The 27,999-nt window shown below is 37.7% G+C and overlaps 1 protein-coding gene and 1 pseudogene across 1 annotated transcript in view; both read right to left on the bottom strand.

Annotated features, from left to right (window-relative positions):
* The window catches only part of Ate1 (arginyltransferase 1), a 97,961-nt gene that overhangs the window by 54,989 nt on the left and 14,973 nt on the right, over nt 1–27,999 (bottom strand). Inside the window, exons 6-8 of the mRNA XM_013021900.1 lie at nt 27,400–27,528; nt 26,423–26,551; nt 17,058–17,090 (exon numbers count right to left, since the gene is read on the bottom strand). Of these exons, the coding sequence (XP_012877354.1) occupies nt 17,058–17,090; nt 26,423–26,551; nt 27,400–27,528 (291 nt within the window). The remainder of the gene's footprint in view (nt 1–17,057; nt 17,091–26,422; nt 26,552–27,399; nt 27,529–27,999) is intronic.
* Nucleotides 3,752–6,491, bottom strand: LOC105989694 (annotated as a pseudogene).

The raw sequence follows: 27,999 nt of genomic DNA, 5'->3' as shown, positions 1-27,999 counted from the left end.
TTACTAAGTCTTAAAATTTCCTCTTTGTTGCCATCATCTATGCTTTGCACAATCTACGTTAAATTGAAAAACATTTTACTTATAGAAACACTAAGCAGCCGGGCGCTGGTGGCTCACGCCCGTAATCCTAGCTACTCAGGAGGCTGAGATCTGAGGATCGTGGTTCAAAGCCAGCCCAGGCAGGAGAGACTGTGAGACTCCCATCTCCAATAAACCACCAGAAAACCGGAAGTGGTGCTGTAGCTCAAGTGGTAGAGTGCTCGCCTTGAGCTGAAGAGCTGAGGGACAGTGCCCAGGCCCAGAGTTCAAGCCCCATGACCGAAAAAAAAAAAAAAAAAAAGAAACACTAAGCAAACCAAAGGATAAATGGCAAAGTCAGAGAAAGGGGAAAGGAAGAGGGAGGGAAGAATGGACAGTGAGGGGCAGGGGGATGGGGACGGTTTACACAGGTACAGGGGTACAGGTGGCTTGAAGGATTAATGTATAAAGTTCTATAGCACAGGAGGATAACTGTGGTTGACAAAAATTAAAATTAATATTTCAAATGACCCAGTAGAGAGGATTTGACTGAGCCAAATATGAAGTCTAAGGGACAAGTCTGCCAATTACTCTGATCAGATTATACCTGATATACATATTTTGAAATGTCTCACTGCATCCCATAAGCATATACAATTACTGTGTGCCAATTAAAAATAAACATTATTTAAAAATTAAAATCTTCAATTTACTTATTTTAATATTTGAAAATAAGAAATGTAAAATTTCTTCTGTTCCACATGAAGGATGGAAAGAAATGATGTGTGAGAGGAAGACAGAGAACATAAAAGGTAAAGGCTGGGTAGAAAATGTGGGGTCCCCATGCTGCCACTCAAACTTTGTCTGTGACACAGCAGCACTGACAAAGCACAGGATTCCCTTGTTTTCCCTAGGTACAAATACCTATGCAAGTACAAAGGGCTACCACACTTCTTACTAGTTCAAAGAAAGTAAAAGGTTCCTATCATTCTCATAATATAACTATAATCCTAAAGAAGAACTCTAGAGATTTTGGAGTATAACCATATTTTTATAAATTCAGCTAAAGGACATTTCTCATTCTAAAATTCAACATGACTTTAAGGGCAACTATTCGTAAAACATATCATTTTACCACACAATAAAATATATGAAGGAGTACAAAAATGTTTAACTGGAGACTAAATGGAGATTGTAAATGAACAATTTTAGTATATAAAAACAACTTGTACACCACTTTTACACAATTAAAATAACTGAAAATGTATGTAGATAAAAGCTGGAGAGTATGGGCTGGGAAGGTGGCTCAGTGGTAGAGCGCTTGCCTTGCATGCTCAAGGTCCTGGATTCGATTCCTCAGCATCACATAAGCAAAAAGAAAAAAGCCGGAAGTAGCGCTGTGGCTCAAGTGGTAGAGCGCTAGCCTTGAGCTGAAGAGCTGAAGGACAGCGCCCAGGCCCAGAGTTCAGGCGCCACGACCGGACCCAAAAAAAAAAAAAAAAAAAGCTGGAGAGTAATAAAGGAAAATGTTAAAAGCCTGTTTGTGAACATCAAAACTAGAAAGAAGATCTATGATTCAATACCTCTGGTGAAAATATATGCAAAAAGCTTTACTAAAATATTAGCAAAGCCAAACCAACAAAAATTACTTATCCTGTCCAAAAAAGATTTCAGGTATTCAAGACTGGTTTAGCATGAGAAAAACAGAGGAAGAAAGAAGGAAAGAAGAGAAGAGGCTCAGACAAAACTTTGAGACACTAGCAATTCCAAAACTACAAGCAAAAAAACAGGACTGTGGGTATGACTCAAAGGGTAGTAAGCTTGTCTAGGAAGCATGAGGCTCTAAAGTAAAAAGTAACTAAGCACACACACACAGAAACTTTATTTAAATACATGCATTAGGCTAAAGATGCCAATCTGATGGACTATACCCTATAAGACCAAAGTAAAGTAACAGCAAATGATCAGTTAAATGCAGAGGCCTTTAGGTGGTCAAACTGTTCTGAATGGTAGCAGTAGATATATCACACATTTATCAAAACTCATATAAGTTTTCAACCCAAAGTGTAAATTATGCAAAATTTTTGAAAAATCATCTAAGAAGTTGACAGATCCCATAAAAGCACTCACGATGTGAGAAGAGACTCTAACAGCATTACAAATGTATGGAGAATCTTACTAAAGGAGCTAGGTCAAACTACAGTTCCCATTTTAATATACAAAACAGGTATTTCAAGACTTCCCCGAATGAGTTCAAATTTGTGGCCATACAAAACCATGCACATGGATACTTAGAACTGTGTTATAGTAATTGGCAAAACCTAGAAATACTCACATGTCTTTCCCCAGGTAAATGGGTTAGCAAACTATTATAGTCATATAAAGGACTATTACTGACTGATAAGAAATGAGCTAGCTATCCAAGATGGGCGCTCAGCCCTATAATCCTAGCTACTCAGAAGGCTAAGGTCTGAGGATCAAGGTTCAAAGCCAGCCTGCGCAGGAAAGTCCATGAGACTCTTATCTCCAATTAATCACCAGCAAACCAGAAGTGGTGCTGTGGCTCAAGTGGCAGAGCACTATTCAAGCCCCCACTAAAAAAAAAAAAAAAAAAAAGCTATCCAAGTAACAAAATGAAGGAACCTAAGCATACTGCTATGTGAAAGAAGTTTATGTGGAAGGGTTACATACTGTAATTTCAACTACATTAAATTCTTGAAGAGCAAAACATAGAGAGAATATATTGATCAGTGGTTACCAGGAGATGATAGGAGAAAGAGAAGAACAGATAGAACACAAAGATTTCTATACAATGCAGTAATGGTGGATACTTCTCTATGCATTTGTCATCATGCTGAGAATGAACCATACAAATAACGAATCCTAATGTAAACACTTTAACGATAATAATGCATCAATATTGGCCCAACAGTTGTAATATATTTACCACACACTACTATGGCTTGCCTATTGTTTATCACCTCCTAAAATTGTGCTGAGACTGAAGCCCCATTATGACCTACTCAGAGGGATGGATGGGGGTGAGACTTTGAGGAAGCAGTGCTCTGCCCTCCGGAACAGACCAGATCTGCTATACAAGCCAGTTTGGCGGGTTCTCCTTCACGTTTCTCTCTTTTGTCACTATGCCCTCTAGTGCCTCAGGACTCTGTCTAAAGGAAGACCATCACAGATTCATAGGTATAGTCATTCAATCTTGAACCAGAACCAGGAACCGAACAAAACAAAACCTCTCTTCTTTGTAGCCTATCTAGACTTTCGTATTGTGTTAACGGAGAGTAATCTAAGATGCACATTGAAGATGTAAATAAGGGAAAGGAAACTTTTGTAAAAACCAATTAAGTCTATTAATACTTTAAAAATCTCTCATAAAAAATAAACAAAATAACCTGTTGCTATGGAGTTCTCAGAGGTTCATTATACTCTTCTGTGTATGTTCCAGAAGATCCATTTTTTTAAGGTCTGGGGATGTAGCTCTGTGATAAAACACTTACCTAGCAGGCACAAGGTCAGTCCTTAAATATAAAGCCTTTCAAGATTTAAAGCTTCATTTTTAGCTATATTCTATTTTTATGTCTATTGTTATATCTCATTTTGTAAACTATTCACAAACAATGTTATTATGCCATTATTCAATAACTGTTCAATGGTACCCTCAGAAAAAAATATTAGTACTTATCACAAACTAAGATGTTGCTATCTAAGTTCACAAACATTAGATATCATCTACAATAAACATACCAATTTCAACTTTCGTATTTGGTGGAATCACTTTTGAGAAGGAATACATGAAAGGTTAAAACTAAGTCATCCCAAACTTGGAACTTAGTTAGCCTCAGACAGGAACAGAATCGGGTGAGGAAAACGAAGGGGGACAGGTTAAGATTCACACATTTTGAGTTTGAGTGGTTTCACTAGGCAAAACTGGAGTCCATGTTAGAACCTGGAGATAGGAATTTCCTAAAGTAGATTGTAAATCCTAAAGCATATAGAAATCACAAGAGAAACTATGGGTCAAGAGGACAAATGCTCTGCTCATAGGCACACTGATAATAGGCAGCGTAGATGGATTTTATCCCTCCTTTCAGGGAACACTGGGTTACAGCAGCCATCTCTGCATCTCCTGTTCACTTATTAGAAACTCAGCACTTCAGATCTCAGCCCCATCCCGACCTACAGACTCAGCAACCTACATTTTAACAGGATATACAAACATTCTGTTCTCACATCTGAGTGTGATATACTTACTTAGACAATAAGCAGGAGACAAGCCACCCTGACTGGATGCAAAGTCCAAGTAAGATCCGGAGGCAGTAGGAAAAGAGATAAGGCCTACCAGCTGAGGCTTGAGAAGAAGAGGCTTTAGATCAACTAAAGGCACCCAAGATAGTAAGGGGGGAGGTAGTTCCAGGGCAGGGTCCACACTTTAGAGACCCTGTGAACAGAGACCTTCATCTTTACATAGGTCTAACAAGTAGCCTGACTTTGGGCCAATCAAAAAACCAACCAGAAAATACGTGTGTGTGTGTATTTGTATATTTGAAAAAAAAAAAAAACAACTGTAAGGATCTCAAACATAAAACTGCTTCTTCCAGAGTGTTAGATTAAAGAGAGGAAAAAGAAAGGCTTTCATATTACTTTTGCGATTACTGAGTGAATTAGATGGACATATATTACATATCTACCAGAACAAAATACATCCATATAAATTATGCAGCCACTGATGACTGGGGGTACTCTCCAGCTTCCGCAGCCCAACGAGGTCATTCACTTAAATGAGTCTTCCAAGACTCAGTCCTCTTACTAGAAAAGTCGCCCTAAGTCACTGTTTATTATTATCTTGAGAATTCTGCCCCATTACGTGGGAACTTTAGCCTTTTAGCTAAGGCCTTTTAAGGTCAATATTCTTCTACTGTCACAAACCACAGGAAATAAAATTACATATTATGAAGGAAAACTCTATTAGGAAAAGGAGAGTAAAACAGATTCTTACCTTAATACTATGGCCTCAAACTCTTATCTGAAGCCCCTTTATACTTAAAAAGTTACTAAAGACTCCTGAGAGCTTGGGCATATTAAACAACGTCTACAGATCTTTACAAATTAGGTTTTAAAACTGAGATATTATACACACACACATATAACTTCAAAACCACAGTAAATCAAATGTACTTAACACATTTAAGGAGGGAAAACAAATATCAAATAAAAATAATCTGGTAGGGCTGGGAAGGTACTCAGTGGTAGAGCGCTTGCCTTGCATGCATGAGGCCCGGGTTCGATTCCTCAGCACCACATAAGCAGAAAAAGTCAGGACTGGCGCTGTGGCTCAAGTGGTAGAGCACTAGCCTTGAGCTGAAGAGCTGAGGGACAGCGCCCAGGCCCAGAATTCAGGCCCCACAACTGACAAAAAAAAAAAAAAAAATCTGGTGAAAGAAGTGGCACTTTTGCAAATCTTGTTCCTACCCAGTTTAACAGAGGCTAGACAGCCCAACCCTTACATCTTCCTCTGTATCTGTTTGTTACCAAAAAGCAGCTTCTGGAAAACAGATCTGTAAGGATGCCAATAAGGCTAATGTGTTGTGGAACAATAAAACAATGCTGACACTAAAGCCCCTCTGAAAAGGCCTCAGAGACCTCCAACAGTGGTGATCATACTTCTGAAGACTACCAGCATAAACATATTTTTAAAACAAAGAACAAGAGGAGGAGGATTCTTTAAGCTATAAAGTTATGGTAAGTTATAGTTATAAAATTGGACCTTTCTTGAACTTGGGATTTAAAAGTCAAAAGGTATGGGTTTGAGCCTAACTCTACTATATGCTTTCTACTTTAAGCAACAGCGTAATTTAAAATTTCAGTGTCTACATTTTTTTTCAAAAATGTTTTATACTACCACTTGCTTTTCGGTAGTAGTGAGAAACAAATGACAAAGTGTAAATGAGACAGATCATGAGCAGATTTAGGCCAATATTTGCTTTTGATTTTTTTTTCATGTAAGAAGTTGTTTTTTTTTAATCAAAGATGTATATAAGATTATTTCACTCCTGCATATCTTCTCAATTATTTCTTCCTTGTATTTGCCCTTTTCCTTTCCTACTTGGTGGGATTTGGCTTTCGGTTCCAGGATCTTTTTGCGGTCTTTGTCCAGTTTCAGCCTGGTGATTACCACTTTGCTGGGGTGAATGCCCACATGGACAGTGGTCCTGTTGGCCTTTTCCCACTGTACCTGTTTAATGTAGATGATATACTTCTTCCTGTAAACCTGAACCACTTTGACAATCTGAACCTGCATCTTACATCTTTCCAGATGGGCATAGACTGCACATTGTACTTTTGCTCAGCTCTTTGGAAAGAGGGGAAGACATAATCTTCCTATGAATATGGGAAGGTGCACCGAAATGCCTTTTCCGGTTCTTGCTCAGGTCAGAAGTGACAAAGGGATTGAACTTCATTTTGGCCACTCAGCAATGGCCGAAGAGGAGTGCTTTTGATTTTTAAGGGTTTGAATGACACATTCTCAAAGATCGTGCTTACAATACATCAGTAGACCATTAAAAAGCAACATTATCAAACTACCAGGAGCTATCTTATATGTTCTCATAAATGAGTCAGTGATGTGTTGAGCAGTATCTAACAGTTTTCTTTCTTAGGTCTGTAGTGTGCACAGTTTTGGATATGTGAAGGAATTAATCAGCAAAGTCATTTTTCACAAGTTCCTCAATTTCAAGGATTTAGCTGATAACAGGAAAAATAATAAAACTCACCTCTAGTTATAGAGAAAAAAAAAAGAAGAAAGCATTCTAGATGTTGGAAAAGGATGGTGTACCTTTGGTGATTAATGAGCTGTGCAGTACAATACCAAAGGTACCATGTAGAAATGACATCAATATTAATAGGCCAATTCTTGCTTCCAGCTAGACTGCTCCCTAAATGGGCACATATTTACTCTGATAAAGTACACCTGTCTCCTTATTCTCCCGTCTGCACATACCTTAGTTATGCCCAAAGCAAATGCTGTTAAGAATGAGGAGACTAGCAGAGAGGAAAAAAGTGATGAGGAGAATTAAAAGCTGGATAAAGACTTTAGTTGAGAGCAAAAGCCGAGTTTTCCTTCCATGCAAAGAAAAATACCTCTCCCAGTGCCTAACCAGCACAAAATCTAGAATTAGACAATTAGTATTCTGAATGTTTTAGTGATCAATGTTTTAATAAAGCCCTCAAAGTTGAGATACCAGATTAAAATACTACATTTTAAAAAACACTATTTGTGTAACTGTTTTACACCTTTCACTAAGATTCATGAACTACCGTACTAAAATCTAGATTCATTTTAAAAAACAAATATAAATATGTAAAAAGCCAACATAACATCAAAATCTCCAAGATTTCTCAAAATGTAAAAAAGTTAACTTTATGAGAAAATAAAGAAAAAATAAAGTTGAGCTTGGAAATGCAAATTATAACATTTATTACTAATATGCCACACTCTTACAGAAATGATTATAAAAAGCAAATGCAATTGATTCCTATTTTTCTAGCAGATCTTGAATACACACAAAATATATCACCAGTGGAGAAATTGCATGATATTTTTTCTTATTATTTCTTCTCTTTCCATAGTTTTTAGCGTAGGCATTAGCAATAAAAACCAAAGAGTTTTAAAAAGCAAGACTAAGAATTACTAAATGGAACAGCAATAGAAAAATTACAGAAGTAATTACTAATTACATTAGTAGGTATGTTAGTGCACTTGGGCTACTTTAACAAAACACATTTTACTGAATAACTTTTCAACAACAGAAATCCATTGCTACAATATTCAAGGTGCAAAAAGATGTAGTGTTTGGCAAGAGGCTGTGACTCCCAGATGGCACCTTCTGTGTATGCACATGGTGGTAGGGCAAAACCTTCCTTCAGCCAGCAGCAGTAATCCCATCCCTGGGGGTAAGCTTTTCGTACATGCAACTGCCCCACTATCACACTGGAGATTTGCTTCCCACACATAGCTGGGGGCAGGGACACACAATACACATCAACATCCATACTAGAGCATGGCAGTCTTTTGGTGTAGCTTGGCAAAGCATGCTTTTCTATTTTACAATTCTATATGGATAGAAGTTAACCTGTAGATTTCCAGCCAGGGCAACAATTAACCCTAAAGGGTACAGTTTAAGTCCTATAAAATAAACTATGAGTTTTTGTCTAATCTAGCAATCTCATATCAATCTTTTATTTACTAAATTATATGCACAGCTATATCTATGGCCTCAGATGCTCTTTATTCTAGTTTTAATGTCTTTCTTTCTATTACCTAATGAGACAAATAAATCGGACCTGTATTCATGTTCTACCTGTACAAAGATCATGATCTTCCCTTTTTGCAAACTACAGTGACCAGCTCTGGAAATCAGCAGCATGGTCATGTCTAGTGAGCTCACATGACAGAGCTAAGCAACATGGCACACGCCTCCCAGTCTGTTAACTTGGCATGGCTCTTCTATACTCAGAGATCCCCAAGCAGCAGTGGAACTCTAAAATTGCTTCTGGGTTCCTAGGTCTTATTCTCTCTACTAAATGTGTGGATCTGACTGACTCATGAGCAGTAAATTACCCTAACTATGGTAATAATAGTTAGCTTTGACTTATGGGTTCGATAAGGGCTTTGCTCAAGGTCACAAAACCAATTTAAGGAAATGCTGGAAAGGATAAAACCTGAATTTCCAACTCAGCATTTTTCTTGCTGGACTCTGCCTCTGTGGTACACTTAAACACAATCACATTGTATTAGTGCCGCTCAAGAGAATGAAATAAGAGACTTAGCAATTTACAAACCAAAGGATAAGCAAAGAAACTTATGTCCCAAAAACATAATTTAAGAATTTAATTGTTTCAAAGAGATAAAAGATTTATCCTAACACCTACAACCTAAAGCTAGAAGCATGGTAACAACAAAATTTTAACTAAACTTTGCAAAGCTTAATTGACTGAGGAAGGATTTATAGTAAACGTTTTAAATGCATCTAAAAAGAAAATTTTACTTCTGTAATTTATTCACAACAAATACATAAATATCAAATTGCTAATCTACCAAAGCAATTTCTATTAATCTGACATTTGTTTACACTTTAAATCCTAACTCTCAAAATCAGATGTTTCCATAATAGTGACAGAATCCCTAAACCTCACAATTCTCCAAACTATGCAATATTTATTGAACACTACAAACACACTTTAGACATCACTATCTCCTTATTTAAACCCTTATTTCATGTCAGTTCAATCTGAGATTCCCACTTTTTCAGTCTTTTCTACAGGGAAAACACATCCTAAAGTGACACCCCAGAATGAGAAGTCAATGAATGCTGAGATCAAACAAGACTGATGTCCCTATGGAAACTAATCCCTCCCAGGATTTACTATTCAAACATATTCTGGAGCATTCATGCACATCTAATGGGCAATGAAAACTGTCAGGGAAGATGACCCTAATTTCCAACACAGTGAAATGGTTCTTGGAGTAATGCTGACTATTACTACTGCTAAAGGAAGACTGACCCAGTAAATCGCTATCCTAGAGATGGGGGGAGGAGGGACAAGATGGCGGAGTAGCAACAGGGAACAACCCAAGCACGCTTGGATCAAACAGAGGTACAAAGCCTTAGCATGGTACCACCCAAAGAGGCACCAAACAAATTATAAACAACCAGATTGGCACCAACCAAGATTCAAATTTAAACATCTATAAGACTTGGGTCTGAGTTCTTTCATTGATTTTTTTCCCTTTTGTTTTTTCTTCTTTTCTACCTCGCTAAAAACAATGTACAGGCAGAGGACATCAGGAAAACAATCCCATTTTCAATAGCCTAAAAAAAAAATACTGAGAAATAAAACCTAACCAAGGAAGTGAAAGACCTTTACAGCAAAAATTATAAAAATCTGAAGAAAGAAATCAAAGACAACATCAGGAAATAAAAAGACCTCCCATATTCATGGACAGGTAGATATTGTGAAAATGGCCAAACTGCTAGAGGCGATCTACAAAATTCCCATCAAAATCTCAATGATGTTCTTCATTGATAGAGAAAGCAATGCAAAAATTCTTATTGAACAATAAAAGACTTCAAATAACTAACACAATTTTAGGCAGGGGCAGGAAGTAATGCTGGTGACAAAAACAGCTTGGTACTAGCACAAAAACAAGCCCAAAGACAAATGGAACAAACCAGAAGACCCAGAAACAAGCCCATCTATTCAACAGAGTTCCAAAAATGTAAGTTAGAAAAACAGCAGCCTCTTCAGTAATTGGTATTTTTACATCTATACACAGAAAACTAAAACTGGATCCCTGTTTGACAGCATAGACCAAAATGGATCAAAGACTTTAACATCAGACCTGAAACTCTGAAATCTCTACAAGATGGAGTAGGAGAAAACATTAAAACATATAGGCATAGGCAGCACATAGAAGAGACTTAACAAATGGGATAATATAAAAACAAAGAGTGAATGCACAACAAAAACATAATTATAAAATTACAGACAGGTTGGAGGCATGGCTCAGGTGGTAGAGCTTCTGCTAATGAGTGGAAAGCAAATTTGAGTCCCATCTTGGATCAAAGAGAAAAAAAATTACAAAGACAGCCAACTGAGAAAAAGATCTTTACCAAGTATGCATTCAACAAAGGCCTAATATCCAAAATATACAAGAAGCTCAAAAAACTAACTCCCAACTCCACCAATTGAATAATCAATAAATGCACAGAGGGGCTAAAGAAAAGACTTCTCAGTAGTAGTAGTTAAAAATGGCCAATAAACACATGAGGAAATGCTCAACATCCCTGGCTATAGTTAATGAAGAGTTCTTTTTCTTATTGATACTAACTTAATTACATTTTCACTTCTTTCTGTGTACTGAAGAAAATGTTGTCCATGCAGGATACAGTGCTTGATAGATATCAATTAAGAACAACTGTATGGTAGTATTATTATGTACTGCATTACTTCTATTTTTCATTTTTCCAAAATATTCTCTCAATTACCCAGAAAGTTGTCCTAAAATCGCCTAAGTATTTTTTGTTCAGTTCTATTAGGCTTTCTTTCATGTTTTGAGGCTGTTCTGTAGTGTATCACATTCTGGATTATAATGAACTGACATTCCCATCATCATGAAACTTTCCTCTCTTCTATCTCTATCTTGAGACTTACTGTCTAATGTGCACTCTCTCTAATTGGTTACATTTACCTCCTGTATTGTAAGGTGTTCCTCTAGCCTTGTACTTTTAACCCAGTCACATTTTATTTAAGGTGGATCTTCTTTTTTTTTTTTTTAATCTAGTGTGGCAGAGTATTTAGGCAATATCCATTTAAAACTTTCAGACCTTTCAAACCTGGTTTCTAAAGAACTCAGTAGCTGTGTGTGCTGTTTTGGGACAGTGTAAAGAGTAAATGTTTCCACCAGCAGAATTTTTATTTACACATTGTGTATCTGATGTAATAATACATATGGGTGTATTTGAAGATCATCTTGCTATTTCTTATTTATACTTGTCTTTTGTTCATTTTGCCTTCTTATTCTTGTATTGGACTGAAAACGATTTATTGTTGCATTTTAACTTTCACTACCATCAACTAACTACAACTATCAACTAACTACACTTCCTTTCTTTTTAGTACTGCTCTAAGAAATGGTTTCAGTGAGGAGAATGCTGCCATCTACTGGGCAGAGGCCAGAAATGCCATGTTTCCTACAATGTGCAGGATAACTTCTGTAACAGTTTATCCAAGATACCAATAGATCTGAAGTTGAGAAATAGTACTCTAGCATTTACCAAATATACCTCTAACTTGTCACCATTTTCCTTCAAACACTCTTCTACTTCTTCATGTAATTTTTCCCCCTTCTTACACTGTTATTACTGTAACAGATTACCAGGCTCCCAGTTCCTTCCTGAGAGGTAGATAGACAAGCTCTGCACTAAGCAGTTTCCTATATGACAGCTGCTAACTTCTCAATAATTATATTTTCTAACACAGATGATTTTAATTAATCTAAAATGAAGGAACAAGGACACAGGGAAACCTAAGTGATCCATGTTCACACATAGTTTAACTTTTGTTACAAATGCCTCTCTCCTGGAGCTCCATGCCCTCCAAAAGTGATAATGAGACAGCACCCTACTGGACTGACTGGCAAAGTCACAAGAGAGAATTTCAAGAATCTCTGGCCTCTGATATACAATCCCTTTTGTTTACCTACATTTAATTGAAGACATCTGCCAGTGGTGCCACGCAAAATGTAATTCCGACTGAGAAATGTCAATAAAAAGGTCTGGAAGGCAGAGGCCCGATGTAAACCTAGCAGGGAAGCACCCCCCAGCAGCTATAGAGCCACACAGAGTTAGAGTAAGATGGAAATATGCTGCCTGACTTGATGAGGTGATAAAAGCTCTTTTCCCATAAAGCTTAATGAGCGCTATTAGTCTTCAGCTTACCGGAATGTAAAAGGGTCAGCCCTGGAGAGGGCAGTGAGACTCTCCACACAAGGTCCATTCAAATGACAACGGATCACATTACTCGTGTCATTACTATAACTTGACAATTTCATTAGATTCATGTGGCAGTTAAATATTTAGGACTTACAACAAAGGGACATGGTTCATTCATGGGAGTTTTTACGGACAAGGTGAAATTTAGCATCAACTTGATTTTTCAACTCTAAGTCTCATGTATTTCTTTTATTGTCTCTATCACACTACTTTTCTTCAAAATCAGGGAAAATGCTGGATATTAATTAAACATTTACAGACTTCCAACATTCTCTGGCCTAAGGTTTCCTTTGATCTCAGACACAGTGTGGTGAAAGGACCAATCCTGAGGTGAGGGTTACTGAAGGGAGACAGGGGTTTGGCCACTGCTGACTAAGCCACCAGGCATCCTCTTCAGAGAGAAGATCATTGCTCAACACAAGCCTTTGGAGCTGGGGGGTGGGGGAGCTGGGAAGGGGGCTGAGTCAAAGGAGAAGTGAAGGAGAAGACAGTGATGACGACATTGACCACAACAATAACTATCTTAAAAACAAGCCAGGCAGGATGGCACACTCCTGTAATCCTGCTAACTAACTCAGGAGACAGAGGTAGGAGGACTGTGTTCTAAGACAGGTCCTGGACAAAACCCACAAGACCCTGCCTAACAAATGACTAAAGCAAAAGGGCTGAATGCATGGCATAAGTGATAGAGCACCTGCCTGCCTAGCAAGTATGAGGTTCTAAGTTCAAACCCCAGTACCATGAAAAATCAAACAAACCAACAACAACAACAAAAAAAAGGCAAATTAATCAACAGAAACCCTCAAAGAAAACCACCAAAGAAAAGAGAAGTGCATTGATAATATTTAATTTCTTGCTAGGCAACTCTTGAGAGGCAACTCGGCGAAACTCCTTCTGCTAATAACCCTTCCTCCCAGCCCCTCCTCTAAGCTCTAGTTGAAGTTTTTTGACAGAAATATCATTAGTAAGTGACATGCTGGCAGGTCACATCTGTAACCGTAACTATTCAAGAGACTAAAATTTCAGGTTTGCAATTTGAAGCCAGCCCAGGCAGAGAAGTCCAATTAACAGACAAAATGCTGGAAATGGAGGTGTGACTCAAGTAGTAGAGTTCTACTAATAATTGGAAAACAAAACAAACAAACAAGCAAGAGGGTGTGAAACTCTTGAGTTTAAGCCCAGTACTGGCATTTAAGAAAAAAAGAAAAGAAAAAGAGGAGGAGGAGGAGGAGGAGGAGGAGGAGGAAGAGGAGAAGAGGAGGAAGAGGAGGAAGAGAGGAGAAATTGCTAACATTAATTATATCTCTATCCATTGTGGATCTTCAGTATTCTATATTTCTCCTTCCTAATTTCTGCATTTTTAAATTAAGACATGTTTATATAATTTTGCATACTGCATTTGCCTCAATATAACACTGGCATCTTGCATACACTATTTTTTAGTAATTCAAGAATGCACATTCGTGATCTCCCTTTTAAGATTTAAGATGATCTATCACATCTAGGTGACATGATTCATTTGCCTCTTTTGTTATTGTTGGGTCAGTTAGGTTGCCTGGTCATGATTTTTTTGCCATTATAAATAATGTCATATTAAACTATTTAATGCAAGTACTGTCCTCGTCTCTGAAGCAATGACTCTTAGATCATTACCAACCACAGGTATGAATGGACACAGACCTGTCATCTCATGACTCACAGCAAGGAAGCTTCCCAATATCTCATCCCTTCTTCTCAGTCACTTGAAAAGCATCTTGATAAATGGTTTTTAAAAAACTGCATTACTGATTACTAACAGTTAAACTTTTAAACACACTTGAAAAGCATCTTGATAAATGGTTTTTTAAAAACTGCATTACTGATTACTAACAGTTAAACTTTTAAACACATTGATTATCACTATCACCTGTACTTTATCCTATTAACTAGAAAAAAACTTAAAGTGAATGTAAAGGAATCAGTCAAGATCAATATGTTAAGCATAGTAACTCTTTTCATCATACTTTCCCCAACTCCCTCCCAGTTATATTTATCTTCATGTATTTTACATAATAAAACTCCTCCTCTCTTTGGGAGACTTCCCACTGCTTCCTTGGTTGGAGGTACTTCCTTAAAGAGTAGACAAGAAAGCATATTATCTTCAGGTTTCTTGTTGTGCTTTCTTTTTTGGACTTTACTCTTAACACTATTCATATCTAAATTCTATGTTACAAGCACTGTGCTTGTGTTAGCTACAAACCACCTCAACTTAATTTTAATAACCTTGTAAGTATTATCTCCATTTTCAGATTTAAAAACAGCAGCACAGGACTGCTGATTTCCTCATGGGCTACCCACTTCTTTTTTTCAAAGCCCAGATCCTTTCTGTTGGATCAATTTATTTCTCCCTTGATACTGGATGTTAGAAAATAGGACCATGCTTTTCTGGTCATAGAAGTAGGACTAAAACTCCCTGGTCTGGTTTGTTTCTCATGGTGATCACTCAAACTGGTCAACAAGAATGTTCAATGTGCCAGAATGGGCCATAATTTATCATAAGCAGTAACAGTTTTAATAATTAATCACACAATGTTCTAGAAACAGAAAAAAGGACTACCTCCTCAATGTAAAGAGGTCACAGACAATCTTCAGTGCAGAAGAGGAAAGGATTTGAACAAGTTTAAGGAGAAAGGGGACTTGAAAAGGAAGAAACAAAGTCAGAAATGTGGGCTGAAATGCAAGTTGTACCTGCTCCCATTTCTGTCACCTTATTTGAAAGAAGGCATTATTTGCATTTTAAATATGAAAAAATGGAGGCCCAGTGTCATATGGTTAGCAAGTGATGAACTTTTTTTGGTGATGGTCCTGGGGGTTGAATCCAGGGCTTGGGTGTTATCCCTGAGCTTTTGCTCAAGGCTAGCACTCTACTACTCTGAGCCACAGCGCCACTTCTGGTTTTCTAGGAGCGAACTAGAGATAAGTCTCATGGGCTTTCCTGCCCAGGCTGGCTTTGAACTCTGATCCTCAAATCTCAGCCTTCCAAGTAGCTAAGATTACAGGTTTGACCCACCGACACCCAGCCACTGAGCTTTTCTGATCAAAGCTTGCATTCTATTCTAGCACAGTTCCTGAATTTCCAGCTTTTTCATAATTAGAGATTCGTCTCATGGACTTTCCTACCCAGGTTGCTTTGAATCTCAACCCTCAGATCTCAGCCTCCTGAGCAGCCAGGATTACAGCTGTCTGCCATCAGTGCCTAGCAAAGATGCACTCTTAAACCCAGGTTTGGTTCTAGACCAATCTTGTCTTCACACATACTGGCTCCTCCTCTACTTCTTTTCTAGTCCTGCCCATCACTTCCTAGTTTCTCTGCAGCCTTAGCTCACAATGCCCTGTTCTCTAAACATCTAAGAGCTTTGCTTCATCTCACAAAGAACTTATAACAGAAGCTTAATGCCACCTAAGTCCTCCTAGCAATCTGAAAGCAGTCTCTCAAACAACATGAAATTCCTTGGTAACAGTATTTGTCATGATTTCTCTAACCCTCCCTTTAACTCAAGGAAAGCTTATGCTGTCTTCATGGCCCACTTAACCTCCCCACCTCAAAGGGTCACTCTTGGAAGTTCCACAATTCTCAGAAAAATCGCACCACCAGGCATACACCTCTCTCCACCTTCTCAGCCCTGAAACTTTGCATTGCCCTAGGCAGAACCTTTTGCCTCAACTGCCTGATTTTACTTCCTTGATGGACTATACTTAAACCCTGGACCCCGCCCACCCTGCTTTCCATGCTCCTTGTATATCCAACTGCTCAGTGGTACTTGGCGCCCCTCTCTCCAATGATGATTAAACCCTGGTCTGATCTGTTGAGATCTCTGTCCCCTTTCTTCCCTTTTGTTCAGTTGATCTTTCCTAACAAGAGTGATGGAGACACTACATACTTTCAAGTGACAGATGTATTCCATCTACCAACTGGGAAAGAAATGGTACTTAATAGGTGAGTGCCATTACGTAACCCTAGCTCCTTGGGAGGCCTAGAATGTTGAGATCAAGGTTCAAGGTCAGCCTAGGTAAGACTACTTCTCAACAAAGAGTTGGATGTAGCAGCACAAGCCCAGGAAGAAAATGGAAATCCTATCCCAAAAGTAACCAGTAGGAAACATGGCTATAGATATGGGTTAGTGATAGAGTGCCTGCCTAGCAAGTCTGAGGAACAGTGTTCAAACATCAGTACTGGAGGAAAAAAAAAAAAAAAGCAAAAGCAAAGACAAAAAACAAAGTACTTGAAAGGGGGCAATGAGCAGATATGAAGGGATCTATAACGTCTAACAAGTTTTACTCAATCAAAGAGGGCTGCACTCAGCCCATTACAAATACTAAAAATAGGTGTCCTTTGATCATTCCTAATTATTAAACAAATGCCTAATGAAAGAGACTAATAGTCCTGCTAATCAATTAGCAATTCCACTACCAAAGTCAGAGAGTGACTCTTACCTCCAAAGGTGAGCTGCAAAGGAATCTTGTGAACTGCAGTCAAGTTCATATGGAATCAATTTCACCCCATAAATGGACAGTAAGAAAGAAAAAAGAAGAAAAACTGTTACACAATTTTCCAGTAAAAGCCTGTAAAGCAAAGTCTATACAAAATTAGTGTTTTCATATAATATATAATTGATCCACAGATTTAGGAAGGTTCAATTTAACCCACAATAGGTACACAATTATTTCAAACCATTAAAATACACACGCATACCTCTCCTATTATCTGTATAAAGGCAAATAAAGCTGAACAATTCATTCTACAATATTTTACTTTTTTAAGCTTTATCTCACAAACTCTGTAACATTATACCTTTAAGAGAGCAACCTTCCCAACCTAACTCTCCCAGGCAAAGGCTAGTCAATGCCCAAAGAGGGAGACCATAAAGCATAGGGGAGCCAACAAAATGGAGAGACAGAAAAAGCAGGACCACAGGGACACAGGGAAATCCTGTTCTCTGCTCTCTTTTCTCAGTCCTATACTCCCTCCCTGTTTCCTCTCCCTTCCTCTCTGTCCCTCTCTCTTCTACTGTTCTTGTATGGCACATACACATGCTTACTGAAAGCCACCGGTTAATAAGTACAATATACTACTTGTCTCCCAGCAATTAAGTAAATAAATTTGTAGGGTGAAGGGATACAAACTACAGAGAACCCCTAAATTGTCTCTGAAATAAAGACTGTTAATCTAACTTCATACATGTATATCATATGGTGACTCACAATGTCTTCAGATTTATTTACAGAATCAACATTTCAGATCCTGTGCCCCTGACTTTAATAGTAAGGTACTGAAGTAGTCTAAACTTCTCCCCTTCTGGATCTGCACACTGACTAGGATCCTGTGCAGACAGGACCATTTCCAAGTACTCCTCAACTTCCTGCCACAACAAAGCTGGCTTTTACTCACAGAACGTCCAAATAACTCATATTCTCCTTCAGAGATACACACTGAAATATTTATCAATAAAAGGACATCATGTCTACAACGTCCTTCTACCTGCCCCAGAGAAGAATGGGGGTAAATTTAGAGATAAAACAAGAAATGTCCAGGATACTCAAGTACTAAGGTAGAAAAAAAAAACCACACAGGGTTCCTTACCTGATTATTTCTACTTTGCACAAGCTTAGCTTTCCAAAATAAAGTTTTAAAAAGACATCAAACATGCCCTTTCCCAACCTAAGTATACCAAATTTCATTAGCACTTAACAATCTGTGCAATTAAGTAGCTTCATCTAGATAATTTAAAATACCAAGACTACAGTAATTATTTAACCAAGATACAACTGATTATGATAACTGTTAAGAGAACTTTCTGAAAGTGCAAGATATTCCAAAATATTGTTTTCCAAATTCTGATATAAAACAAGATAATTTTATTGAAATTGAGAATGCAAGTTTACAATCAAGATTCTTTTACAAGTGCCCAACCTAAAACAATTCCTATTTGTCCTCCTCAAATTGTAAGGGGCCAGTTGAAGTACTAGCCAATTTTAACAGTAGAGAAAAATGAGTCATGTGTTATTATTTTAAAAATCAGAAATTTGATATTGTAATGTTTCTATATGCTTTAGCCCTGTAGACACTATGTTATACACATACTTTTGAATTTACAAGCGCTCAGTTCAGTAGTAATTGGTGCATCAATTAAGTAGCAAAAGAGAAACATAAACACTATTAGCAAAAGAGAAGCAAACACTATCTAAAAACCTGACATCACCTTGAAGCTCCAATAACTTACATACATCTTTGGCATCAGTAACATTTATGTCAAAGCATTTTCAAAACAGAGCTAAATAGTTATGTCTTGTTCAAACTGCTAAAATATGAAATTCACAAAAGTTTTCGATCCTAAAGCAGTAAAAATGGAATTCCAAATCACAAGGTATGCATTTTTACTATTCCAAAGACATGAAAAAGATTTCAAAAACTACTGTTTGCTATCCTTCATTTCACCTTACTGAATCGGTCATAATGAAAATACACCTTTCATTATGTTCAATACAAACACTTTGAGAAAGAGTAGTTACAAAAAAGTTAAATATAATTACAAAATCATATCATATATGCACTTAAACTGACAGCAGAAATAGACTGCTTGCAGTATAACTAAATTTGCCTTGTTTGGGCTAGTCCTCAATAGGTAGCACTGTTCACCTGACAGGTCATTACCAGAAGGTCATAAAATGTGAAGTTCCTCAGATTTAATGGCAAAAACAGACCCAAAACACAAAAGGTAAAATCAGAAGTGGCTCATAGCAAGATTAACCTGACCGCAGGAGCTTTGTACTCACTAAAATGCGCTTAGCTCACTGTGGGGAAATTTCTCAACAAACCCCTTCAGGAAATTAAAAGCAGCTTTACTTATTAAAGGACAACTATCAAGGGCTTCTGACATCATCTGAATTTTCCTTTTGTTTCTAACTCAAGTTTGACAACAGTATTTCCTTATGGGTATTTTATAATTTGGCAACTACTGAGTTCTCTCTCTCTCTCCAGCTATTACTTAAGAATAGTCCATTCTGCTACTCGTTCATTCAGTGGTGGCTCACTGGCCTGCTCCATTCCAAACACTCCTCTGGGCACTATTACAAAGTGTATTCTGTACACTTTGGATTTCAGTAATCCAGTATCGCTAACTTATCAAAAGAAGAGAGAGCCCCAATAAGAGGAAAAATCCAAACATCTATTCCCCTTCCGTTGCCAGTCCTAAGAAATCACAATAAATCTTCAAATAATGCCTTTCACATGTTATGTGTGGTATAATAGGATACAGAGTCAAAGTAGTATTAAAATTCTTGGGGGGAGGGGAGATGGGGAAGGCAAGGATTATTGGGAGAAAAACAAAGGAGTGGGTAACAATGTTTGACAAGAAATGTACTCATTACCTTACTCATGTAACTGGAAGCCCTCTGTCTGTATAGCATCTTTATAATAAAATAAAATTTAAAATTTTTTTAAATACTAAAATTAACCATTGACAAACCAACTGAGTAGTTCTGAATATTGCTTTTTTTTTCTTTTGAAAGACTGATTCTAATCTAATTAAAGTTTAAAACAAGGACTAGGGATATAGTTCTGTGGCTGGCAAGTTTGCATGAAGCCCTAGACTTAACCTTTGCACTGAAATGAATTAAAGAATATAATGTATGTGACCTCTGACTTCAAACAAATGTGAGTTAAAATAAGAGGGACAAGAAAAAAAATTGTAAATGTGAGAGTCTCGTTTGCTCTTGATGTTGGTGTCTCTGATATCCCAGTATGTATATACTCATCCATATTCTACTTACTAAAGTTAATCAGCCATGTACAGCATAATCCTTACAACAGACCCCAAGTTTACAAATGAGGAACCTGAAGTAAAAATGGGAGGAAGTGGAATTTATTTAGAGTCACAAGGTACAAAGCGGGTAGCTAAGATGCCAAGCAGAAAGGACTAACACTCTTAGTTGTGAAGCTCCTTAGCTTCCACATCACTAATACTCAGTCCCAACCTGCATGCAATCATACCTGGTACCAGCCCAGATAACTTTTTCCTAGGCACACTGGGTCTCAGGAAGCTGAGTCATGCAGAATGAGTACCTACCTCATACCAAACACTCCATATCTGACATCTAGTATCTAATTTTGTGGTCTCATTCTTCTACTTGGGGAAAATAACATGATTATACACAAATTACCTGCAATACTTATTGAGGTCAAGTACCAAGCTACTTCAGAACTTCACTCAGCCAAAAAGAGAGCTCCAGAAGAAAATGGTAGGTTAAAAATGAGGAAAAATTTACAATGCATATACTCACAGAAGGATCCCTTAAACTCCTTTTCCCACTTTAATTCTTGACTATAGCTTTACCTACAAATAAATTTGGTGATCTAGTTGCAATTTCCTCCCTTACATCTAGCTTTACTTTTTCTGTAACAACCACTGCCAACTTACTAATTACAATCTCATTATGCTTATTGTTTAATGACTAATTCTTTAATGAGTAAGGATGATTAGAGATAGTCTTGATCTGATGTATTAACTGATTTTCTAACTGTACCAAATGCCTCTCAACTAACAGCTGGCTGGCTAGAAGAGGTGTTCAATATGTATTTTAAGACACCTATCAAGAAACTACAACTTACATGAGGAGGGTGTGCAAAGAATAAGGTAGGAGCAGTTTACATGTATAAAAACAGAATGAACTTTGTTCAAACTGTTTGAAAAAGGGAGTAGTGGGGTAGGAGAGTGACAGAAGGGGCATGGTTGATTTGGATACGCCATATGCAAGTTACAGCACAGCCCATCTAGTATAACTAATATATGCCAATAAAAATAAAGAAACTAAGCCAGGCACCAGTGGCTCATGTCTGGAATCCTAGATACTATATCCTATATCCTGATTTGTTTCAATGAAAGCCTCATACGCATGCTCACACATCATCAAATAGCCTACACATAGTCTGTTAGAACTGTTAAATAATCCATCATAAGAATGTGTTATAACCTGGGCGCCAGTGGCTCACGCCTGTAATCCTAGCTACTTAGGAGGCTGAGATCTGAGGCTCGTGGTTCAAAGCCAACCTGGGCAGAAAAGTCTGAGATTCATCTCCAATTAACCACCAGAAAACCAGATATGGTGCTCTGGTTCAAGTGGTAGAGCCACTGTCAGGGACAGCGCCTAGGCCGAGTTCAAGCCCCACAACCAGCCCCTCCCCCCCAAAAAAATTAACATCAAGAAAGCTAAAGGATGTAAAGTTACATACAATAGTAACTAGATGGGGAAAAAGTTGAGGCTAAGGGCTCTAGGCATCCCAAAATTCTGTATCCAACACAGAACACTACTTCTGAAAGGACCGAGGAACCATTATCCACAGGCAAGTCCTGCTTAGCATTCTGTGTGACCTGGAGGAACACAACACACCATGGTAAGACTGTCACTCTCAATTACTACAAAATATAACATCTTAGCAATAAAGACGTTTTCACTATCTGCAAACCTGCTTATGCTGAACACTCCATCCACTGGTGAAGGTTATTCTACATCATCTATTTAAGCCAACCTCAACTTTTCATGGCAACTCATGGTGAAAAGTAAAAAAGCTGAATTTTCTAGACATTGTCCTGTCATGAACCATCACAATCCTTAGGACAAACTTCTTAATTCTCCAAACAAGTGAAGTTCATTTATGGAATTAACTAAGCTAATGTTGTATGATACGATGATTTTGTGACCTGAGAAAAATTTAGGAAATCATTAACCAAAAGAAATTTTTAAGAAAAATGTTCCCAGTCCTATATTTAACTACAACCCTTTGAATCTGCCTAAAAAGTAACAGTATGCTGGGAATTCCATAGTCCATTTGCTCCAATTAATATATGCAAAATATATATTGTAGTTTATCCACTATCAGCAACAAATGTTTACCACAGACCATGAGAAAGATTCCACTATGTCCTAACATAGGATTATTTCTCATAAAAAGTGGCTTTGGTTAAATTATATAGATAATTGCCTAAGCCCTCTACTTTATTAGCCACATGTAGTTTAGTGGTAGAGTAAATGCCTAGCATGTGTGAGGCCTTAGGTTCAATCCCTACTAAACTCTACACATCCCCTCAAAAATTTTAATTTCAAAATTCTTTTTTTTTTTGGGGTCCAGTCGTGGGGCCTGAACTCTGGGCCTGGGCGCTGTCCCTCAGCTCTTCAGCTCAAGGCTAGCATTCTACCACTTGAGCCACAGAGCCACTTCCTGCTTTTTTCTTTTTGCTTATGTGGTGCTGAGGAATCGAACCCAGGGCCTCAGGCATGCAAGGCAAGTGCTCTACCACTGAGCTACCTTCCCAGCCCCAATTTCAAAATTCTTAGATCCTACCATCATGGAAATTCAACTATATAGCAGAGTTAATTATCTGTAAAATAGCACATATCAAATGTGATTGGTCTACTTGCATAATTGAAAGAGAATGTCAGTTCTTTGATACATTGAACAATTTTCTAAATATAAATTTTTGTTACTTCATATAAAGACAGAGTAGAACTACTAGGAGAAAAGGGAAGTTGAAAGCTTTTTTAGCTTAAGTTCCAAAAAATACTTAAATCACTGACAAGCAAAGAATTACTTCTAATTAGCAATTTAAAGCTTCAATGCAAATTACTTCTAACAAATGATGAAAAGCATTTGTCCACTTCTTGGGCTGTGAACACAGGAGCTACATCACCCACACAGAGAATCACAAACCTAGACCACCACCTGGTGGCCGGAGTGAGACACAGCCCAGCATTCCACCAGCTCCTTCCTTGTCTCCACAAGTCAGCATGGGACCTTTCCTCTTTCTTTTCCAAATCAATTGCTGAACTGCATATGCCTGAATATAAGATGACTTATTCCATTTCAAAAGCCTCGTGTCATGAAAGAGACTATGGAGGGACCTCATTAATGAAAGGGTAAAATTTGGGGGTGGGTGGATACAACATGGCCCTTCGTGTTCTAGCATAAAGACCTGCAGGTCATTAAAAAAAAAAAAAAGGATGACTTAATTCCGAAGTATCTCTAAAAGTAGAGGTCTCCTAGGATTTCAATCTATCATAGAAAGTTCTACAAGTTTAATCTTAGAAATAGTGCTTTCTAGGAAGTAACCCTAATCACATTTTAAATTCACATTACAAATCAGCAACAAGAACGTGTTTACAGGTAAAGGGTCATGACATTGGGGACCTGACTACCATAAACACATGATGACGAGGGCAACTGACTGACCAAGCATGGGAGTGATGAAGCAGAGTGTTAGCCATGCTACAGTTTGCTATACTATTACCCCAACCTGTGAAGGCTTCAGACTTTCAGTCGAAGTTTTTAAAGTAAAATATATAATTTGTCTTATTCGCCCTAGGAACATAAATGCAACATAATATGTGAACTTTTGTTTCAAAAAAAGCTTAACTGGGGTTGGGGACTTAGCTCAGTGGAAGGGCACTTCTCCAGCATAAATGTATGTTATACTTTCCTCTCTTTTCTGATTTAAGAAGTAACTGCAGCCGGGCGCTGGTGGCTCACGCCTGTAATCCTAGCTACTCAGGAGGCTGAGATCTGAGGATCGCGGTTCAAAGCCAGCCCGGGCAGGAGAGACCGTGAGACTCCTATCTCCAATAAACCACCAGAAAACCGGAAGTGGTGCTGGAGCGCTCGCCTTGAGCTGAAGAGCTGAGGGACAGCGCCCAGGCCCAGAGTTCAAGCCCCACGTCCGACCAAAAAAAAAAAGAAGTAACTGCAAAAATAGCATGTATAAACTTGTATTGTTGGAACAATAACATGAGGGAAATGAATGCCTTCGACAATGGCATCAGAATGAAGGTGGAGAAAAATGCAACTATACTAGAGCAGAGGAAATGATACTAGAGGTATCTTGAAACCACAGGAACTAATGGGAATAAATGCAGAGTAAAGTTAGCTAAAATTGCTGGGGTTACTGCTAGGAGAACAATTAGTTCTAATGTGATAGCATTCACCTTTACCCACCAGCTCTCAGTGCCACAGATTATTTGATAGCATAAAGATCAACTTCTGCATGGAAAATCCATAAGCAAAACAAAAAGATAAAAGATCAAAAAGTCACAACTTTGATCACAAAAGGCTGTATCTGTAATACATGAAGAATTCCTGCCAAGTCCTAGTGGGTTATGTGTATAATCCTAGCTATACAGGAGGCTGACATCTGAGAATCCCAGTGTGAAGCCAGCCCAGGCAGACAAATCTAAGAGACTTTATGTCCAATTAACCAGCAAAAAACAAAACAAAACAGAAGCATGGCTCAAGTGGTAGAGTGCCAGCCTTCTGCATAAAAGCTAACTGGAACATAAGGTTCTGATAACCAGTATAGAGGGTTAAAAAGAAAAAAAAACTTAGCATATATATATATATATATATATGCTAAGTTTATAGAGGAAAAACGCAAACGGTCTCTAAATCTACAAAAAAAAGTTTAACTTCACTTGTAACAGAAAAAATGAACATTAAAAGCTACACAGAAATTTAATTCCCATTTATATGGCAAAAATCCCAAACTTTTATGAAATGCTCTCACCCAGGCCATAAAGGAGAAAGCATTCTCAAAGACTGTAAGGCAAAATGGAACAGCACCTATGTAAAGGATTTTGACTAGAAATCTGGATCACACATAGAAAATGCAAAAACTACATAATAAGAACACTTACTACAACACTGACAAATACCAAAAGACTAGAAAAAGCCAAATGACCATCAACAAAGGCTTATCTGAAAAATTATACTAGGATATACAGTAAATTCGGTGGGAACCCAAGGCCCTGAGCAAATTATAACTGGCTGCAGATGTGATGGTGTGTTTGAAGTATGAATGATACTGGTGGAAAACTGGCTGAAAGACACAAGTTTATGATTGTTTGACCTTTCAAATTAATTCCTGTCAAAAGATAAAAGTCTCTATATGTACTTACCTGAGTGAGGAAATTCCTGGATCCCTTACTGAAACTGCTTACATGCTTCCTGACTTTTGTCATCAACCTCTTGGAATGTGCCCTTTTGTCTATTTCTCTATAACCCCCTTAAGTTTGCCCCGGGCTAATTTGAATCTATAAAAGCATATGTTAGGGGAGAGAACTTGAGCTTAACTACATGTCGATTAAACTCATTCCTCATGCCACAGGCAGTAAATGGAATATTAATTAATAAACAATATTCTGAGATATCACTGCATTGTTATTTCTTCATGGTCAGAACCTTCCTTCTATTTATATCTTCCACACACTGCAAAGTATGAGATGTGCCTCATAGGTTACTTCTATAAACAGTAAGTATAAACAGTGCATCTGATAGATTATCTCAATATAAGAAGAGGGAAGCCAGGCCTGGTGGCTCAATACCTATAATCCCAGCTACTTATGAGGCAAAGATCAGAAGGATTGTAGTTCAAGGGCATCCTGGATAAAAAGTTTGTAAAATCTCATCACAATCAATAAAGCACTCGTGCCTGTCACTTCAATTATGTAGGAGATATAAAGACAAGGATGGTGTACCAGGCTGGCCCGGGCAAAAACATGGGACTCTACCGAAAAGTACCTAACCAAAGAGGGCTGTGAAAAAGTTCAAGTGGTAGAATGCCCACCCAGCAAGTATGAGGCCCTGAACTGGTAAGAACACATGTTGAATTTACAACCCTTTTTTCCCCAAATGATTATAATGTTCACATAGAAAGTGTCATCAACTGTACTTAACAGATAAGCAAATGGCATAAGGTTATATACTGTGTTCCTTCCCAATCTGGTCAACAAAAGAAAAAATGTTTAACAAACAGTACCTCAGTCTTCCCACATTCATCAGGCAGATCCTGGTGTATGGTCATTTGATACTTGACATATAAAGAAAAGGATTGGTTGAAGGACGACTTGAACTCTGGGTCCTCAAAGGAGACAGGTACTAACCTCACCTTCAGAGCAAGGAAAATAACAAGCAAATGCTATTGAACCAACAACTCTTATCATCTCAGGATATGCTTCTGAAGGTGAGGCTAGCGTATGATCTCCACAAATCCACTTCCAAAGCTCAATGGTGGAATCCAAAATGAAACCCCGGAATGGCTGCCTGGCACGGAGCCTGAGAGCTAACTTTGCACCAATTTGTAGGAAGGCCTTAAACTCAGAAGGGTCTAGACAGCTTGTTATCTTTTTTTCTAGTTTTCTCTATCCATCTGCTGTGGGTTCTGTTGCTATGATCATGGCTACTACTTTTGCTACCTCTACTTAATATATATTTAGTGTTTTAAGGGTTGTTTTTTTCCCCTTCTAGATGTTTCTTGGGTTTGATTTATAAAATTATAAGCATGTATCTATTAAAATGCTGCATTGTCTTACTTTTCTAATCTCATTCAGTTATGCGTGAGTAGCACATTAACAAAGAATAATTTAGATGTTACAAACTCTTTCCCAACATGATTTTTAAAGCATGGGCAAAGCATGCTTACCAGAAAAATATACATTTTTTCTCACAGGTGTTTAACTTGGAGCTCTATCAGTACCATGCAAATAAGTAAGTCCAGAAATTTCAAATAGAGGTCATTTTACATGTTATTCTCCATTTTGAGATTATTTATGATTGGCACTTGACATGATAACAAGTAAAATTTGCACTTTCAGAATGTCCGTGAACTCACAGAGCTCTCAGTCCAGACAAGCTGCAAACTGAACATAAAGTGTAGCACAAATAGACCAAGATCATACACAATGAAGCACAAGGAAGGTTCTGCTTGCACAGAAAAAGGACAACTGGCCTGCTGACCTGGCTCACAGTTGGTTTATCAGGTGGGTCCTTGTGAATAACCATCTGGTAACGTTTATAAACTTGGTAAGACTCCTGAAATGTGGCTTTGAATTGAGGACTTGGTGGAGATGATCTCACCACCCTCACCTTCAGAAGGAGTTAAAAACAAGGCTCATTAATTCACTCATTCATTCATTCATTCTGTGCAACAGGCATTAGCACTTACTCCCAATCAAGACAAACTAATTGCAATAAACCATGAACATATAAAAATTATTTTAACATAAAAGATCATCTAGTTAGTAAATAAAGAAAAAAGAGCTATTTTTGCACACTACAGACTTCTTAAAAAGACAAAGGAGAATTCTTCCAAACTCTGAAGTCTCTTCTGATGACTAAATTATGTAAACTTTTTAAAACTGGCAAGATCCTCCCTGATCAGGTAAAACATACACATTTTTACTCTTTAAATATGGATATATACAATTTGTAAACTCATCACTAGTGAATCAGTGGGGAGAATTAAAAATAAAAATTAAATATAAAAAACAATATAGTATAACATATAAAATAAGACTTAAAAACATATATATACATAAACATAGACATACACATACA

The sequence above is a fragment of the Dipodomys ordii genome, unplaced genomic scaffold (assembly GCF_000151885.1).
Source record: "Dipodomys ordii isolate 6190 unplaced genomic scaffold, Dord_2.0 Scaffold58, whole genome shotgun sequence".
In the NCBI taxonomy this organism is placed as follows: domain Eukaryota; kingdom Metazoa; phylum Chordata; class Mammalia; order Rodentia; family Heteromyidae; genus Dipodomys; species Dipodomys ordii.
Note: the sequence above shows the minus strand (reverse complement) of the source record. Positions and strands in the feature narration are given on the sequence as shown.